We start from the raw sequence: 18040 nt of genomic DNA, 5'->3' as shown, positions 1-18040 counted from the left end.
TTAGTGATAGTTGGTTGAGTATTGAAGGCCAAAACGGTCCACGATAGATGGATATATCAAATTTATGAACATGACATCTCGAACAAGGTGGAACTCAAAAAAGTAATCCAACAACTATTTGTTACAAGTGGGGCTTAATTAGCCAGAATGGCGGTAAATCTTTTTGGTACCCCAAAGGATGGGATGCCAGTAAGCCCATTTGGACTAGAGTGATAGTAAGAGTCTTCCTTGGACCATTCAAATTTGGAATTTAAAGGAAAGATACCTAAGAGTAGTTATAAGGATAGACCGCTAGACTACCTTATTGGTGTAACATCCCAAAATAGGGCCTAAATGAAACAGTGGTTGCGAAACCATGAATTTGAGATAGAAAAGTTTATTTAGATTAATTTTTATAATTTACCGAGTGATTAGATGCATGTGTTAGAGTATCGATGGAAAATTTTATAGATAGCATGCTTAATTTGCCTACTAAGGCTTAATTGCAAAAGTTGATAAATATGAGTTTTAGATGCTAAAGGATTAAATTGAAGAGTATAATTGAAGTAGAGGTCCTTGAATGGTAATTAGACCATTAGGTTTTCATGGACAAAAATGTACATACATAGATAAAAATAACTAAAGTTTTAATGAAGGGTGTTTTAGTCATTTGGTAATTGAAAGATTAAAAAAGGGAAAAAGATGGCAAAATGTGCCCATCTTCTTCATTAGGCTGAAATTTCAAGGGTTCTTCATAGCTAGGGTTTTTTCAAGCTTCCAAGCTTCATAGTAATTGATTCCAAGCCCCGTTTTTAATGTTCTTTAAATTTTTGAAGTCCTAGTAACTTGATTTAGCTTATTCTAGCAATAATTTAACCTAGGGTTCATATTTGGAAAAATAGACATAGGTGAAATATGTTTATTTTGATGTTTTATGGTAGAATATGAAGCTTGAAATTATGTTAAACGACTTGAGCTAAGCGATTTTAAGCAAAAACGAGTAAAGCGACATAATTGGTAAAAATACCTAATGGTCCTAAGTACATGTTAGAGTGGGAATTTGATGTTTTCGTAGGTAAATAAATGATCAACATGTCATAAAACATAAGAATTAGGGATAAAGTTTCATTTCTGAGCCTTGGGGAAAAAGTGTAAATATGAAAAATTTTAGGGGCAAAATTGTAATTTTGCCAAAGTTAGAGTTAAGGACTGTTTTGATAAATGTGAATATTAAATAGTTAAATTTGCTATTATAGATTAAGAATAACAAAATTTGGGGTTAGACTGAGGAAGGAAAAAGGTCGAGGACTAAATCAAAATATTTGATCGTATTTTGTATCGAAGTAAGTTTGCGGTAAATAAATGCAATGTTTTATTATTTATAATTAATGATGTTATTTTTTAGCATCTATATATTTATTTTTTAAATTTATTCCTTGATGATTCAAGCAAGAATTGATGGAGAAATGATTCTTAAAAAGTCCCGGTTGGACCTTAGGAATGTGTAGGATACAAATGTCATGACATTAGGGTTTAAGGATGCCAAATAAGACCATGCCAAGGTATGGCATTGGCAAGTTCTACAAGGCAAGGAAATCTTGTAAGACCATGTCAAGACATGGCATTGATAAACTACTATAAGGCAAAGGTCCCATGTAAGACCATGCCAAGGCATGGCAATGGTGAGTTCATAAGGCAAGGATACCATGTAAGACCATATCAAGACATGGAAATGGTAAGTTTATAAAGGAAAGGTACCCGTGTATCCTTATTATTCCAAATGGTTCAATGGAAAATTCAAAGAGTGTACCAAAGGGAAGGTAAGATAAGTCCATGTTCGAAAGGTTCAGGTTATCTTGATAATTCATTTAGAATGTTGTTATTTATTTACATGCAAACTTACTAAGCTTTAAGCTTACTCCCTTTATTTTCTCTCTTTTTTATAGTATCACAAAGCCAACTCAGAAAATCGTAAGGACGTCGGAGATTGCCTCACACTATCAATGAGTTATCTCAGTATTTTGTGACTAGAAATACTTTAAGTTATGGCATGTATAGGGACTTGGCTATTTTGTGTGTATGTCCTTATGATATGATTAAAGAATGGCACGTGAATACTTGGTAATGATTAGCTTATGATATAGCTAAATAAGAACACGTTTTGGTATTATATATGCCTAAATGAGGTTTGATGCAAAGAAACTATGAAAAAGCAAGAGTTGGCCATGGAACAGTTAGGAAACAGCAATAGTGATGTGGTTTTGAAAAATCACTAAAAATTTTAGAAATTTAATTAAATGTTGAATGAGACATAGAATTAAATATTATTGAGTCTATTTTCATAGGAAAAAAACAGAGCAAACAAAGGAAGTCTATATTCTGAGATATTTAAATTTCTGTAAGACTGGTTCAGAGTGACTTCCTGATCCCCTGTTCCAACTTTGAAAAATCACTAGAAATTGTAAAAAACTAATTATAAGTCAAATTTTATATTAATATATTCATTAGTGATTCTATTTTCATTATAAAAAAACATAAATATTATCCAATTTCTGTATAATGATATAATTGATTTTTAGTGAAGAAAGATCAGGTCCGATGAACTACAAAACAGGGGAAATTTAATGAATAAACTGTACTAATTGGCCAAACCAAAAATTCTAAAAAAATTATGGTAAGAAGATATATGAGTTTAGTTTCAGGAAAAATTTACATATTTAAATTTCAAGTTTCGTAACTCGAGTTATAATTAATTTAGTGATTGTTACGCAGATAGACAGTTCTATTATGAATAGTGAAATAAATTGTTTTGATTTGTGTAACTTATCGGAAAATTTTTAATGTTCTCGGTTTGGTCCCGAACCGTTCCAATTGCACGTTTTAGGATCTCAAGGGCCCTTTTTATGGATTTATTGGATGAATGTGAGTGAATTAATATTTTTTTAAAAGTAAATTTTTTTTATGTCCCGAACAGGTAAGATAAGTCTGGTAACGCCTCGTGCTCGACTTCGGCGACGGGATCGAGTAAGGGGTGTTAAAATTGGAACAAGGTGAAAGGAAGGATCCACTTTAGAATTAGATGGAAGAAAGAATATGAAGTAAAAGAAAGGATAGTGCCTGTAGAGATAGCTAGACAATTAGAGGAACTGTCAAGGTTGATCGACGGCCGATAGAATGGTCGTATGGTAATCACTCAACGGTCTATCTGTCAACAGGTTTAAGAGAAATTTTCTAGAATGATCAAGGAGTTTATTATAACTAGCTCTATCAATTTAACCCTCTGTTGGAAGGGAATTAATTATGTGCAAACTAGAGACTCACTACGTTCATTTGAACTTACACAAGTTGGATTTGTGGTTACAGGATTGGCGAACTAAGGAACTTGATGAGAGATTGAGCCAGACTGTGATAAGTCAAGGGACATCAAAGGAAAGTGTCATGCACATAGGATAGAGGTTACCTTTAGGAACTTCGTTGAGGGGGTGATTATGTTGTATTTACTTAGATTCCTTAGAGTTCGGAGTTTGGACAGTTAATTTTGTTAATTTTTTTTTTTACTTTGTTGTAAGTTTTTATATGTAAGTAGTACAACCCGATTTTAAAATAGAGATGTCTAAGTATGTAGTCCAACCCAGTTCAGATGTGACACTTCGTACCCGAATTCGACGAACGAGTCGGGTAGGGAGTGTTACACTAGAGATATTCATGTGCTGAGTCAAGCTAGATATAGGTCGAGCCTATGCATGATGTTGATACCATACATGGTTTCCCAAGCCGTACTTGACTCAAAATAGGGGTCTCAAAGTTTACCTAATCTCATCTATATTTGTAAATGGTTAACCCAAGTCCATTTAGACCTACTCATATTTTTGTTTAATATTAATTAATTATATATTTTACTACCAAATATCCTAAACCTTAAACTCTAAAACTAAAATTTAATATATTAAATTAATATTTCCACTATAGTGCGGTGTATTTAATTTTATATTATATTAGTTACATATTATATCAAATAAATGAAAATTAATATATGATATACTTGAAAATGAGTTGGGTTGTTTCGGCTCGCATTTTTAAATAGGTTTAAGTTTTTTGTCCAATACCATTTTTGATCTTAATATTTTTGCTTAAACCGTCCTAAATTTTAGATCAACCTTTAAATAATTGGATCCTTGAACAAGTCTATTTAAATCTAACTCTTTTTTATTATACAATACATATTATATTTATTATGTAATTTTTATACAAAAATAAATATAAAAACTTAATTGATAAAAAAATAATTTTTTGGTTTAATATTTCAAATTTAGTTGAAAAATCAACTTCTCAAAAGTCAACCTATTAAACTAGTGTAGGCAATCTTCAACTATTTATTTCAAATAGAAAGATCAAACAACACAACAATTTGGAACACCCTACAAGAACCTCTGTCCAAACTTGAAAGACACCAATGCCAACAAACCAGCAAAATCAAACAAACATAGACAACACCCTATCAACTTTATGGACCCCTAATTCAGCCACTAGATTACATTCTCTCTTAGCGAAAATGATGGACCAAACATCAGAACATGGAGCAACTTACAAATTTCTTTAATGATAGGCAGCAAAACTTTAGGGCCTTACGAGTGTTGTTGAACCATTGAGCGACATTCTTGCAGTCGGATTGAGTGAGAACCTTATACTCCACACCGTTTGGAATAAACAACACAACATTTCATCATGTCTTTTCTCTGTACTGATTCTCAATGTTAATTTTGTTCTTGTACAAACAACATTTAATCATGTATTTTGTCTGTTTTTTATTTCAATGATCATACAAAATTTTATAAATTTTCTTATAAGTTCAGTGGACATAAACAAGTTCTTACATTCATTCATTAAAGTTGAAAGCTTGAGGAAACCAACCCACTGTATATTTTGTTCTCCTGTACAGTTTCATTAGATATCAGTGATCCAGGTAACGTAGATATATCAAAATAGTTTCATAACAGTATATTCGTGGAGAGTAAAGACAAATAAGATTCTGAGTAAAGCCATTTTGACGTAGCATAGAAGGTATTCGATTCTCTTGTACAGTTTTGAAGATCTTAGCAAAATCACGTCAACCTCGTCTGCATTTAAGTCTGAAACAATTTATTCCATTAAAAAAGTAAAGAACCTCAAGAAATGGCTATGTCAAATTCTATATTAGGTGAACATCATAATGATACTAGATGTGAAATTATGCTATAAAAATAGTTTTGATAAGGGCTATACATCCCAAATCCATGTCAGAATTTGAAATTCTGAACAAAACGAGTAAAAGGAATCAGTTGAAGCTTCACATGAATGACCCTACTAACTCACTATTGACCGACATGTAATCAGGAAAAAAAAAATTTCAGCCACTATAACTTTTATTTTCCTGTTGATTAGAAATTATCCCTAATTTTTATGAAAAAAAATGAAGCCTATCACGGTTCGAAGCGTGAACAGAGAAAGAGAAAGAAAGTAAGAAATTAACATACCTAGTGGTTTGAGTCTGAGAGAGCTCAAAGCCTAACTGAACTGACTGGATCTGGTTCCAAGCTATGCTCACAAACTTCACATGCACTCTTTTTCTTGATTCATTCAACCCAATCAATGAAACCCCGAAAAAATTTTGTGAGAGAGCTTTTGGCTGAAAATGAAATCAAACTTTGACCTTTCTATCTTCCTTAAATTTATCACCATCGTCTTTTCCATTACAGGATTCTAATAAGATTTGTATGATGAAGTTTTCTGTTGATTTGGTTATGATTTTGTCCGTGAAATGAACTAATTAGTTTAACGTTACCAAACGTTGGTCGTAATTAAAATAATCTGCTTCACGTATGTTGTAGGGGCATACATAGAAACACAAAATGGGGTAGAGAATTTTTGTTCTAGAGTAATACACTTATATTGCATCATAAACAAAATAGTTTTAGAATTAGATATAATTAATAAAGGATGAACAACATTAATATTATATTGTTTTTAACTATTCCTTCTACAATCTACATTCACTCAAATATATGTATATATATTAATTTCTCAATTTTCATGCCAATAATTTGTCCTACTATTGGTTTTAGATGTTCGTTAGTGAAATCATGGTTGGAAACCTTTAGTATCAACCTTGTATGGTCAATAGTTGTTCTAGTTTCGAGACTATTTGAACCATGCTGACCCCGACTTGTAAACATCATTGACCATAATGTTAATTTACAAAGTTTTGAATGAAAAGAAAATGATTAAAAAGTAATACTAGGACATGCATTTCAAAAATAAGACATATATAGTTGATGCTAAGTATGACATATTAATAATACAGTCCATGGAAATGGTTCGAGTAAAGTTGAGGTTTAGGGTTAATTAGGAAGAGCGATTATATTGTTGTGAGAATTATGGGATGATGAGTTGACAAGTTTAAGGTTAAGGATAGATAGGAAAGAAATGACAAGCATGAGAGCAAGAGCAAGAAATGAAGCAATAAGAGCTCCGGCACCACGGTCACAATATGCTCCAAATTTATCACAAATCTTGTCCCACCTCGCATGAGAATTACCATTTTTCCCCAGCTCCGCCATGAACGCTGCCGCATTTGCTCCACCAGATACCAATGCCAGGTTTAGCTGTCCCATGCACCCATCCATCATCACACAAAGTATATATTAATTAAACAAAACCAAATATATTCTGCATACTTATCTTCAATGAGATGACTTTAATGTTTCAGGAATTAGAAGTTACAAATAGTTAAAATGTAGTAAAGTATTTAATAAATTATAAACAAAAGCAACCTAAAGTATGTAAAACAATAATCGTCGACGAACCATGTCCAAACTAGCAATCATGGGAAGCTGAAAACCCTTGTAATCGAACTTGCTCCCCAACAAATCCACCATTATCATCACCAAGTTATGGATGCTGACCAGTCCATTAGCTATAGCAAAGAACCTGTACATATACATGCCATGGAAAATATGGAACAGTGCTCAGCTATATCAGTAATTGATCATAGTATATAATGATGAAGGAAAATGACCGAATATGATAGATAGCTAGGTTTCTTACACAAACGCTGGCGTGTGGTGAAACTTGGCAGTGAGAGTAAGGTTGACAGGGGTAGTTCCAATGGTTGCAACCACAAAAGTTTTGGTTTGTTTGTTGAGAACCATCACAAGAGTTGCAGCTGCTGCGGCAAGAAAGGCAAGCAATCTTAACCCCAACAAGGTCCATCTTCTCTTCTGCTTTGACCAGACGTGCCCAATAAACATGGGTAATTTCTCTCCACTTTGTAGAGCCATATGGGATACAACGCAACACAAGAACCCGAGCTAGCTTGCTAGAGGCGCCTAGAGTTGATGGAACAAGTTGGAGGTTCATGAATCACCAGGTTCATCCATTTATAATGGTTAAAAAGTATAGTGGGATATTACCAAATCAAAATTGTTGAGTCTAACAACTAAGCGAATTAAGGTTGGATGGTCTTACCAATAATCATCCACTTTAACCATTTTACATAATGTAGGTGTTGGTGGTTGTGAAATTTTTGCATCTCCCGTTTGTTAGCCTTTATATATGGTTTGGTGAAGAAACTTTGGCAATTGCATGGATATAGCAGAACATAATTAAATATATAATAGTTTATTATATACTCTATTATTTTGGAATTATGGAAGAATAACCGTCATATTTGATACTCCATTTATGTAGATCATGTCTATTAAGTTTGACATAAATTAAAAATTTTAAGTATTCATTTTATGTTAAAAAAATTTCAACGGTTAAATATATATTAATATATAATATTTTAAATTGATACAATAGAAATATCAAAGTAATTAAAAATTTAATATCAAAGTAATTAAAAATTTATGTGCATGAAAAATATAAATATATTAATAATTTAATGGTTAAATTGTTAAAATATTTACACTGATATAAATTGATACTTTCTTGTTTTAAAATCAATATTTTAATTCTTAAAATAATAATTGGTTGTATATGCAATTTGTGGGAACACATTTTAATTCCTTAAAACTTGTTCACAATATTTTTTTTTGGTAAGAGTTGACAATACCTTTTATCTTTCAATAAAATCAATTGATTAAAAGTTTTTATAAATTCGATAAGATTTCTGATCCCATTTTGATTTTATATAAAATTTCCGTTATTCGATTTATTAATCTTGACTTACGAATGCCATTGAATTAGTCCAGTGTACTCTTATACTATTTTAAAAATAAAAATAAAATAATTTTTATTAATATTTATGTAATAAAAATAAAAATAAAATAAAAATAAAAATAAAAATTATTATTTAATTTTTAATATGGTTCAATTAATCTTGTTTGAATTTGAAAATTTCTCATTCATGATTCGGTCTGCGCAAGTCAATTTATCGGGTCAGTTCATTTAAATTGTGAGGTTAATTTTAATTTTTAAAAATTAAAGCGTTTATTAAAATTATATAAATTAATACATAATATTAATTATTGATAAACTTATATATATATATATATGATTAATTGTAAAATTATTACAAATTATTAACATAATAATTAAAAAAGTACATTAAATAAATTTGAATAATGTTTTTTAACAATTGTCCACGACGCTTTCGCATGTGTTCAAACCGTTGAATTATATTATATTTGTTAACGTTATTAAAAATATGTCTTTATATTATCTCAATCATTTTGATGATAATTTGTAATCTTAGTCCTCATTCTTGGATCGACCGGAAGGTTTTCAATGCTAAACTTAACTTGACTCTTTTGATCCTTTTTCAAATTGATTTGTATCTCACTTTGACTATTCACTCTTTTTTAAACATTCTTTTAAAATATTTTTTCACTCATGTTAAATATTTAGAACAAATAAATCTAAGTCATAAACATAAAGATTTTGTAATAGCCCGATTTTTAGTGGTGCCGAAAATGGTGGTTTCAAAATTTTGTTCTTCGATGATCGAGTCCATAAATATTATTAATTAATATTTATGATTTAATTTTAGTATTATATTGAATTTTGGTCTGACAATTTTTTTAAATGAATAGTTAACTAAGATATAAGTGTAGCGATCCTAAAGTTAGTGATATCAGAAAATGAAGTATTGAGACTTTGTTTTTGGAAACCGAGCTCGTAAATATTTGTATTAAATATTTATGTAGTTATTTAATAGGTGAATTGAATTTTGGATAAGTAATTTCGTCGAATTAATGGCTAATTAAGGTACAATGACAAAATCATAAAAGTTGTAAAAATTAATTGTTATAGACTTTTAAATGTTAAAGGATTAAAATGAAAAATAAACCATTTTAGAACTTGGTGGACAATTTGGTACGAATTTTTAATTAAAACAATGAAAAATTATATTTATATTATTATATATAAATAGATAAAAACAAAGATGATAAGGGAAAGAAAGAGAGAATTTATTCCTTTCCTCATACCGAAATAGGAGAAAAGAAACATGGAGCAAACGGCTTAGGAATTTAATCTTTTAGCAACAAATTGTTAAGCTCAATTTAGTTTTATTTTTATAATTTTTATGTTTTCAAAATCTTGGGAACTTGATTTAGCATGTTAATTTCCGTAACTGTTAAAGTTCATAAAAGATGTCATTGATGAATGCTTAAAGTTTTAGTGTTAAATTGTTAGATTTGAAGCTTAGATATGGAAAAGAACTAATTTATAAAGTGAAATTTGTTAGTTTTGAACATAAGGACTTAAATACAATAATTGTTACACCCAAAAATTAGGAAAGGTGGGAAGTTAATTGAATAAAATAGTAAGTTGGCAGACTCTACTGAAAAACTTGGAAAATTTTGTGGCAGGTTCGTAATTAGTTGAGATCTAATTCTAGTTCAGTTAAGTTGGAATTGGTTGGTTTCTTAGTGGGAGACAAAATGATTGTTGATGGATGGTTACTTTGGGCCTTAAACCGTATGTAAGAAGGGTTATATATATGTGAGTGGAGGATTTTTCTAAAGGTAGAATTCTCCTCATTTCTGTTTTACTTTCTTTCATTCTCCATCATCTTCCTTGGTTTCCCTAAAGGAGAGAAAATTAAGGAAACCCCTGCATGGGGCAGTGATCGTGAGCATTGAAGTTAGGAAGTAGAGAATTCGAGGAATGGGTAAGCCTTTATATCTTTTTGTATTGTGGATTGAAAAGAGGGAGAAAGTTTTTTTGAAATCTTTATGAAGCTTTGAATGATGTTGAATTCTGGGTTTTGATGTTTGAATACCTTTGGTTTAACTAAAAAATATATGGTTCTCATGCTTAACTATTAGGAAAAAAGAGCCTTTGGCGTTTCGACAAGCTAAGCTGATGGGACGAAGAATTTAAGGAGAGTTTCTGTCTACCTTTGAGTGATTGATGATGTTGTGTTGTTTGTATGAACCGTGTTTGTGTTTGCTTTGAGTTTGCTTGAGTCTACGAATTGTGTATGAAAATGGTGAATGAGTATTTTCTGTACGCTTGCAAGTATGTTCACTAATGCCAAATGGTTGTGAATTGGTGTATTAACAAATCGTGGATTGTACGTTATAGTAACATGTAACACCTAGGACTAGTGGATCTAAAGCTTTGGCGTATAGTAGTAAACAATCTGTTTGGCAAAGTGTAATCCACCCAAATGATTACTTTGGCGTATATATGGGAGCGTATAACAACTACCACATAGGTAAGTAAGAATTTGATTTCATAATATTTTGCTTTATTAAGGAGAAGTTAGTGTTAAGCGATAAAAGGGTAAGTAAGGAATGAGTATTCGCCAAAGGATTGGTACGCTTGGTTTGTCTAGAATAGTGTGCTAATTAGGTTTTATGTAATATGGTTAGAATGCAACTATACAGTGTAATTTGATAGTAGCAAATGCAGGGTATTTATTCATATTATTTATATTTATTTCAGAAATTGTAGGCCATTATGAAGGCAAGTTCTAAAATGTATGACACTTGTCGAGTTATAGTAAGTGAATTAAGAATGTATATATTCTATGAAAGAGTTTAAAAGGGGAGTTTTCTCCTTCTTAATAGTGCTATCCTTTGGTTTATTTACTACGATCCAATGGTATTTCTTCCTTTTTAAATTGAAAGCTAAGGATCTAAATCTAATCAGTGGTTATTCCATCCTTGGGTAAGTATTACCATTTTGTATGTTAAATTTTGAAAGAATAAGTAGTAATAACTACATGAATAGTAAGATATAAGTATAACGCTTTGCATGGGAGCTATCAATGCTCGAGTTGAAGGTAATTTATGTATGAATGAGTTTTAATGGTATCCGTATGTTTTGTTGGAAACACAAAAATAAATAAACTTTTTCAGCACTTTTTGAGCTCTAATTCATGCAATTTCGTAGTAAATTTTGTCGAAATTCATACTTTAATTATAAAATAATTAATTTGCACTAAAATTATTAACATATTGAATTTTAATTATTTTTATAATAAATTTTCACAAATTTGGTTTATTTTCGATAGTTTTGCATAAAAAGTGAAAATTGGCTCGGCAAACACCTCGAAAGGCTCAAATCGTTGGGGGTAATTTTCGCATCAAGTGAATCAAGAACATGGCTAAATTATTTTCAAGTCAAGGATAGTCCAATAATGGTTATTATACATACTTTATATGTAACACCCCGAATTTGGGCCTAGAAGTATTGGGCCTTGAGTGCGGGTCCGTAAGAAGGTTGTATATAGGTATTTAATTGTGTAATGAAATAACACAATTAAATGTCCGCTTTGGTGTTTAATGGCCCTGAGAAGTGTTAGAGAAATCTTGGGTTCAAACTTGGGCTTTAGCAAAAATTTTGGTATTAAGAGGAAAAAAAAAACCTAGATGCTTGGATGAGGGCTTTTAAATTATTGTGTTAAATAAATGACACAAGGAAGCTTGTAGTCTAGTGGTTGTGGCGTCATTAAGGTTGTATGGGAGCCTGGGTTCAAGCCTTGGCTCTTGCAATTTATTTTGGTTTTTTAAGGGAACCTGGACTTTGGCCTTTAGACCTTATAATTAATTGGGGATAAAATATGACACAAAAAGCCTTGTGGCTTAGTGGCAAGTGGCGTGTGGAGCATCGAGGGAGGCATGGGTTGAATCCCATGGCAAGCAAGGAGCATTTATTTTGCTAACAGGGGGCGGCAAGAGTTGGTGTTGAATTTAAACCTTGATGTTGGAAGGATCCTACATCGGGAAGCTAACATAAGAGGGATCTGTCGGCTTTAAATAGAGAGAACCATGAGGAGAGTAGAGGTACCTTTCTTGGTGATCCCTTTCATTGTATGGCGTGCTCGTTTGGGTTGGGCGTCGGCTAAAAGTGCTCGGGCGTGGATTAACTCCGTCTCTCCTATCGGTGTGTATTTCTTACTACTCTAGGCTGTAGGATGGCTACTTGGCCGCGATGGGCGAAAGGGGTCATGTGGGCCTAATGGGCCTACGGGCCCAATTGGATAAGTTGTTTGATTGTGTAGTAAATATTGGGCTAGGCTAGGTGAATCTAATATTTGTGGCTAGATTTGGGCTAAAAGGGCCACACGAGCATGTGGGCCCATTTGGGCCGAGAATGGGTTTTAGGGCCATTAGTATTGTTATCCATGTTTAGAAGGGGTCATTCGAGCGTATCTAAATAGATACTATGTTTACATATGGATCCCTACATTGTTACATTCCATTTAGGATTAGGAATGGGCGTGTCAGCCTTCTTTTTACATATCTCTCGTTATTTGGGACCCTATTCACCTCTTTTCTTTTTTCTTCTATTGAATCGAGAAATAAATAGGTTTGATTGTCCATCTTTTAATATAATCTATATATATTTAATATAATCTTAATATAGACATCCTCCGGATACTTCAAATCGAAGCAATTGGATGTCCGGCTAGAGCCTATATGACATGGTGATCAATAGAAATACTCCAACACTCCACCTTTGTCATATATTCCATACATCACACTAGATAGATATCATATTCATGCAATAGTTTACCAATTATTGGAATACCCTCGACTTGTAAAATTACCAAAGTACCCTTGATTTACATAATTACCGTTTTACCCTCGATTTATAGAATTACCGTTTTACCCTCGATTTATAGAATTACTATTTTACCCTTGATTTACGAATTCTTGTTTTACCTCGATTTACAAAATTACTAAAATACCCTTGGTTTACAAAATTACCAAAATACCTCGATCAAGAAAATTACCAAAATACCTCAGTGCTAAATTGCTAAAATACCCCGGTTTGTAAAATTACCAAAATACCCCTAGTTTGTAAAATTACCAAAATAGCCTTTGGTTTGTGAAATTACCAAATACTCTCAATTTGTAAAATTACCAAAATATCCCCGATTTACAAAATTACAAAAATACCCTTGACTTTCTAAAAATTATAAAAATACCATTGGTTTACAAAATTACTGAAATACCCTTGGTTTGTAGATTTACCAAAACACCTTTGTAGGGAGAAATGACTAAAATACCCCTATTAGGTAAAAAGACCATAAAGCCCCTGTAGGGTAAAGTGACCGTAATACCCCTGTATGGTAAAATGACGAATACGCCCTTATGTTCCGTATGACTGATGTGCTTAGGATTTACATATATTGATATTGGATTAGTTAAGTTTGAGTGACAGGTGGTGGTTATCATAGGCGATTGATTTTGGAAACGTTTCAACTTCAACCCGTAACAAGTGTGTACTAACCCTCGTAATAACTTAGATTAATATTTGCTGAGAAGCCGAAATGCTAAAATACCGGTATTTCGGGAACTTATAATGTTGCGTTTGGGTACAGATGCGATAAATACGATAAGATCGGTGTTTGGATCGATGGAAAATGTAAGAACTCAATTTTGTGCACGATGGTAAGTTGGGCCTCAATGGGCTAGAATCGGGCCCAATGGGCTTCGGGCCCATTTGGGTAAAACTGATAGAAAATGGAATCTAGAAAAGTTGCATGTTAACACGGTTAGTACTATTGTAAAATTTGGATTATGTGGCCTTAATGGGCTAAATCGGCATTCGTAGGGCCCATTAGAGGTTTTGGGCCCAAAAGCCCGAGTTTGATAAAGTAGGTTAAAGATCATTGTTTAAACACTCAGAAATATTGATAATTGTTGATGAACATGGAAAACCCTGATATTTGGCAAAATTACGAAATTACCCTTATAATGTGAAAAATGACTATTTTGCCCTTGTGGGCAAGTGACTGACTTGGACTGTATGGTTGACGGATTTGATTGTGAATATATGTTGGTGATATGAATGACTTGATTGTGATTGTTTCATTCAAATATGGGCATGACATTCTGCATACATGACATGTTGCATGGGTTGGGTTTTATAAATGGAGGAAGTGCTAAAAGGGTTATGCCCCAGTTTACCGAAAAGGGCTTTACCCTAGTTTACCAAAAAGGGCTTTGCCCTAGTTTATCAAAAGGGCTTTGCCCCAGTTATTAAAAGAGGCTAGGCCTCTAGATATATGATAAAGCAGCTATGCTGCCAGTGGTGTGTTGGTTGGGTGGGTTGAATCATTCCCCACATGGTGTGTTGGTTGGTACGGGTGGAGTGTAGCGGATGATGGGTCGAGTAGTCTCCCCAAATGGTCTTGCATACATCCATTAACATTACATGTGATATTGAAATGGGCCTAAGGGCCATAACGTTTATAGTAAAGGCTTCGGCCCAATGATATGATTTATGAAAAGGCTTCGGCCCAGTGATATGATTTATGAAAAGGCTTCGGCCCAGAGATATGATTTATGATAAGGCTTCAGCCCAGTGATATGATTTATGAAAAGGCTTCGGCCCAGTAACCGTTAAACAAAAGGCTTCGGCCCAGTATATGCCAAGACTAAATAGGGCTTTGGCCCAAATTGTACTGACACTGTGTTTTCACTGTTTGTTTGTTATTGGGATTACACACTGAGTTTTCGTAAACTCACCCGCTTCTAACTGCAGGTAATCCCTAAGCTTAGATGGTTTGGAGTGTGAGGGACTCGAGAGATGGCCACACTCATCATTTACGGTTCTTTAAATTGCAATAAGTAGCTGATTTATTTCTTTATATGTTTTATCTTATTAATATTATTATTTGATTTTGGGTTGTAATAAGGCCATTTTAATTATTTTTCTGGGATTATTTTATTTATACCCTATATTTTTCTGATAACAATATGAGTTAGATCTAGGGCGCATTTCCAAAATGATAATTGTTTTCAAAATAAACGCAACGATACAATTAATCGGTTTGTAAAAAATATCGACTTAAATGAATTGCAACTCGTTTTTTTCAAAACTAACCTAGCACCAAAGTGTGGCAATGGTTGTGGGCATGTCTAGGATTGGATCCAATCAAGAGCATTGGTACTTAGCGACCTTCATGGCTCACCTCCTCTGTTTGGATACCTACCGGTGCATGACTTCCATTCACTTTATTAACTTAGCAAAGACTATCTTTTAAAACACTAAGAAGGACGTTGAAAGAGGCATTGGTTTTCTTAAAAACTTCAATGTGACACATCGGATCCGGCCATAACGTCTGGGCCGAGTTTGGGGTGTTACATTATATTTAATATTTATCTAACATTGATTGGGTCAAAAATTAATATAAAGTCTGAAGAAGAAAGTGGCCTAATGTGCTAACTATAGAGGATTGAACCACCAAGGAATTGGACAGCCCAAAACCATCCCTATATCTTATCCAATCATCTAATTTTCATACTTGCAAATCTGCCTTTGAGCTTCCCCTAAATGCTATTCAAACCACTCCACTTTTTGTGCCTTTCACTTTTTGTTTAAGCTAAATATAACAAAGTTTGAAACATCCAAACTTGCTCAATGCATGGCCCAACCAAGAGAGCTTGAATAGTTGAAATTTATTTGTTATTTTTAGCAGTCATTCCCACATATAATTACTTTTATTCCCTTCCTCATTTCACACACCATTCATTCCTACACATCTCTCTCTTTCACTTATTTCCTCTATTCCATTCCCTTTTTTTCCCCCTTTTTCTTGTTCATTCCCTTGCCGATTTCCCTCTTGAAGAAGAGCTTCCATACACCTTGGATTAGTAGCATTCAAGTGTTCGTGAAGGCCTTGGATCGACAAAACAAGAAGAGAAGGAGAGGAGCACACTAGTCTGGCTTTGGAGAAATACTTGCATTATAATTGTAAGGTAACAAATGAATTAATTATTAATCGTATTGAAATTGTAATTAATTAACACAATATTTAATTAGTGCATGTTTAATCTTCTAAGGTAGCTGAAGGTTAAATTAGCAATGATATTAAACAATACATTAGCCTTGCATAACTTGCAAGATTATTTGATTAAATTGTTTCAATGTAGAAATATATTGTTGCTTCACTTAATCATATACTTGCTTATAAAATTGGTTAATTGTTTGAATTGACATAGTAATATGTTCAAGAGATTAAATGGTTTAGTAAGTTTGTATGTATATTAGTTAGCAAAATACCAAGTTGCTGTGAAACTATTCGTAACAACATGAACATGAGTTTAGTAATTTTAAGTTAAAGAATGTAATTGATCTAACACAATTATGTCATATTGATTAAAACTCATCTTTTTGAAATCATGCATTGGAATTTTTACTTTTATTTTTCTTAATTAGTTAATTTTTGGTTGTTAGATCACTTCTTCAAATCAACTATTGTTTTCTCCACCAATTGCTTAATTTCACATTTCATAAATATTATCTTCATAGTCCCTGTGGGTACGATAACTCGACATTTACTTGTCACTTTATTACTTGATAACGATTGTGTATACTTGCACATTTACATGCTTTTGAGTTTTTGGCTATTTGTTTGGGACTTTTTAAAAGACATTATTTTTGAAAATTTTAATTTTTCATTTTGGTTTATTTTTCTATTTAATTCTAATTTAATTATTTTTTTTTGTGATTGTTTCAAGTGTTTATGAGTATTGATCAAATTATCGACTTATTCCCCGTAGACCTTGAAATTGAAAGGACTTTTCAACAACGAAAATACATGCAGTTCAAAGAAGGACCAAAGAGATGAACTTTGAAAATCAAAATCAAGGAAACAGAGCAAATCATGCTCAAAATCCAATCCTTATTGTTGATGATAGGGATAGAGCTCTAAGACAGTATGTCATTGTTAGTGAAATTGAAGCAGTAGTTTCAGGACCACAAATCTGATGTGAAAATATTTATTTTATTATTATTTTAGTGTCTACGGAATATTAGCAAGGTCATATAAAAATTTCGTTAAGAAATTCATCATTTGCATGTTTAATTTGGTGAAAAAGACTAAATCGAAAAAGATGCAAAATTAGAGTTCTACAAGTTAAAAGTACTAAATGGCTATGAAATTAAATGGTTAAGGGATTTATGTGGTAATTAGACCATTTTATATTGAGTGGACATTTATGGACATAAAATGAAGTGTTTTTAAGGTTAATTAATAAAGTTAAATTAGTAAATTAATAAATATGTTAATGTAAATTAAAGAAAACAAAGATATCATCTTTGTTATTGTCTTCTCCCACCAATTATTGAAGAATAGAAAGCCATTGATAGGGTTTAAAGCTTCGGTTATATCTTCCTTGCATGTAAGTGTGTTTTCATCCCCTTTTTATTGATTTTTATGTTTTTGGGATCGTTGTAGCTTAATCTAGCTAGCCCAGGGACTTATTTGCAAAAATTTTAAAGGTTTAGGGCTTTTCCATAAATGTGTTCATGTGGTTTTTGATGTTTGATGGAAGAAAATGAACCTTTGTTGATAGATAAACAACTTTTGTAAGGTGATTTTTGTTGAAAATGTCAATTAGGGATTTATTTGTAAAATGTGTAAAATTCATGGAGAGATTGTCAAATAATGATTATTCTGAGTTGCCATGGGTTCATAGTGAATTCAATTAGCTTAATATGTGGATGAAATTGCATGAATTTCAATTTACAGGCTTAAGGACTAAATTATAAAGAAGTTAAAATATTAGGGGTTAAAATGTAAATTTGCACAACTATGTATTTTGGACTGAATTGA

General features: G+C 32.3%; 1 protein-coding gene across 1 annotated transcript; it reads right to left on the bottom strand.

Annotated features, from left to right (window-relative positions):
* Window positions 1–6218: 6218 nt before the first annotated feature.
* On the bottom strand, window positions 6219–7368 carry LOC108485951 (CASP-like protein 1B2). Its single transcript, XM_017789787.2, has 3 exons — window positions 7063–7368; window positions 6822–6945; window positions 6219–6620 (listed from the first exon to the last, which is right to left on the bottom strand). Exons 1-3 carry the CDS (start codon window positions 7293–7295, stop codon window positions 6357–6359), a joined length of 621 nt encoding a protein of 206 aa, XP_017645276.1. The 5' UTR covers window positions 7296–7368; the 3' UTR covers window positions 6219–6356.
* Between the last annotated feature and the right edge of the window lie 10672 nt (window positions 7369–18040).

The sequence above is a fragment of the Gossypium arboreum genome, chromosome 6, assembly GCF_025698485.1.
Source record: "Gossypium arboreum isolate Shixiya-1 chromosome 6, ASM2569848v2, whole genome shotgun sequence".
Lineage (NCBI taxonomy): Eukaryota > Viridiplantae > Streptophyta > Magnoliopsida > Malvales > Malvaceae > Gossypium > Gossypium arboreum.
This window is presented reverse-complemented; position numbering and strand designations above follow the sequence as displayed.

Bases quoted from the DNA above. Each gene is read 5' to 3' on its own strand.
- LOC108485951 (XM_017789787.2), bottom strand. From the start codon at position 7,295: ATGGCTCTACAAAGTGGAGAGAAATTACCCATGTTTATTGGGCACGTC. The intron at 6,946-7,062 runs GTAAGAAACCTA...GTATATGTACAG, and splicing joins CACCACACGCCAGCGTTTGT to GTTCTTTGCTATAGCTAATG. The intron at 6,621-6,821 runs GTTCGTCGACGA...TGCATGGGACAG, and splicing joins TGATTGCTAGTTTGGACATG to CTAAACCTGGCATTGGTATC.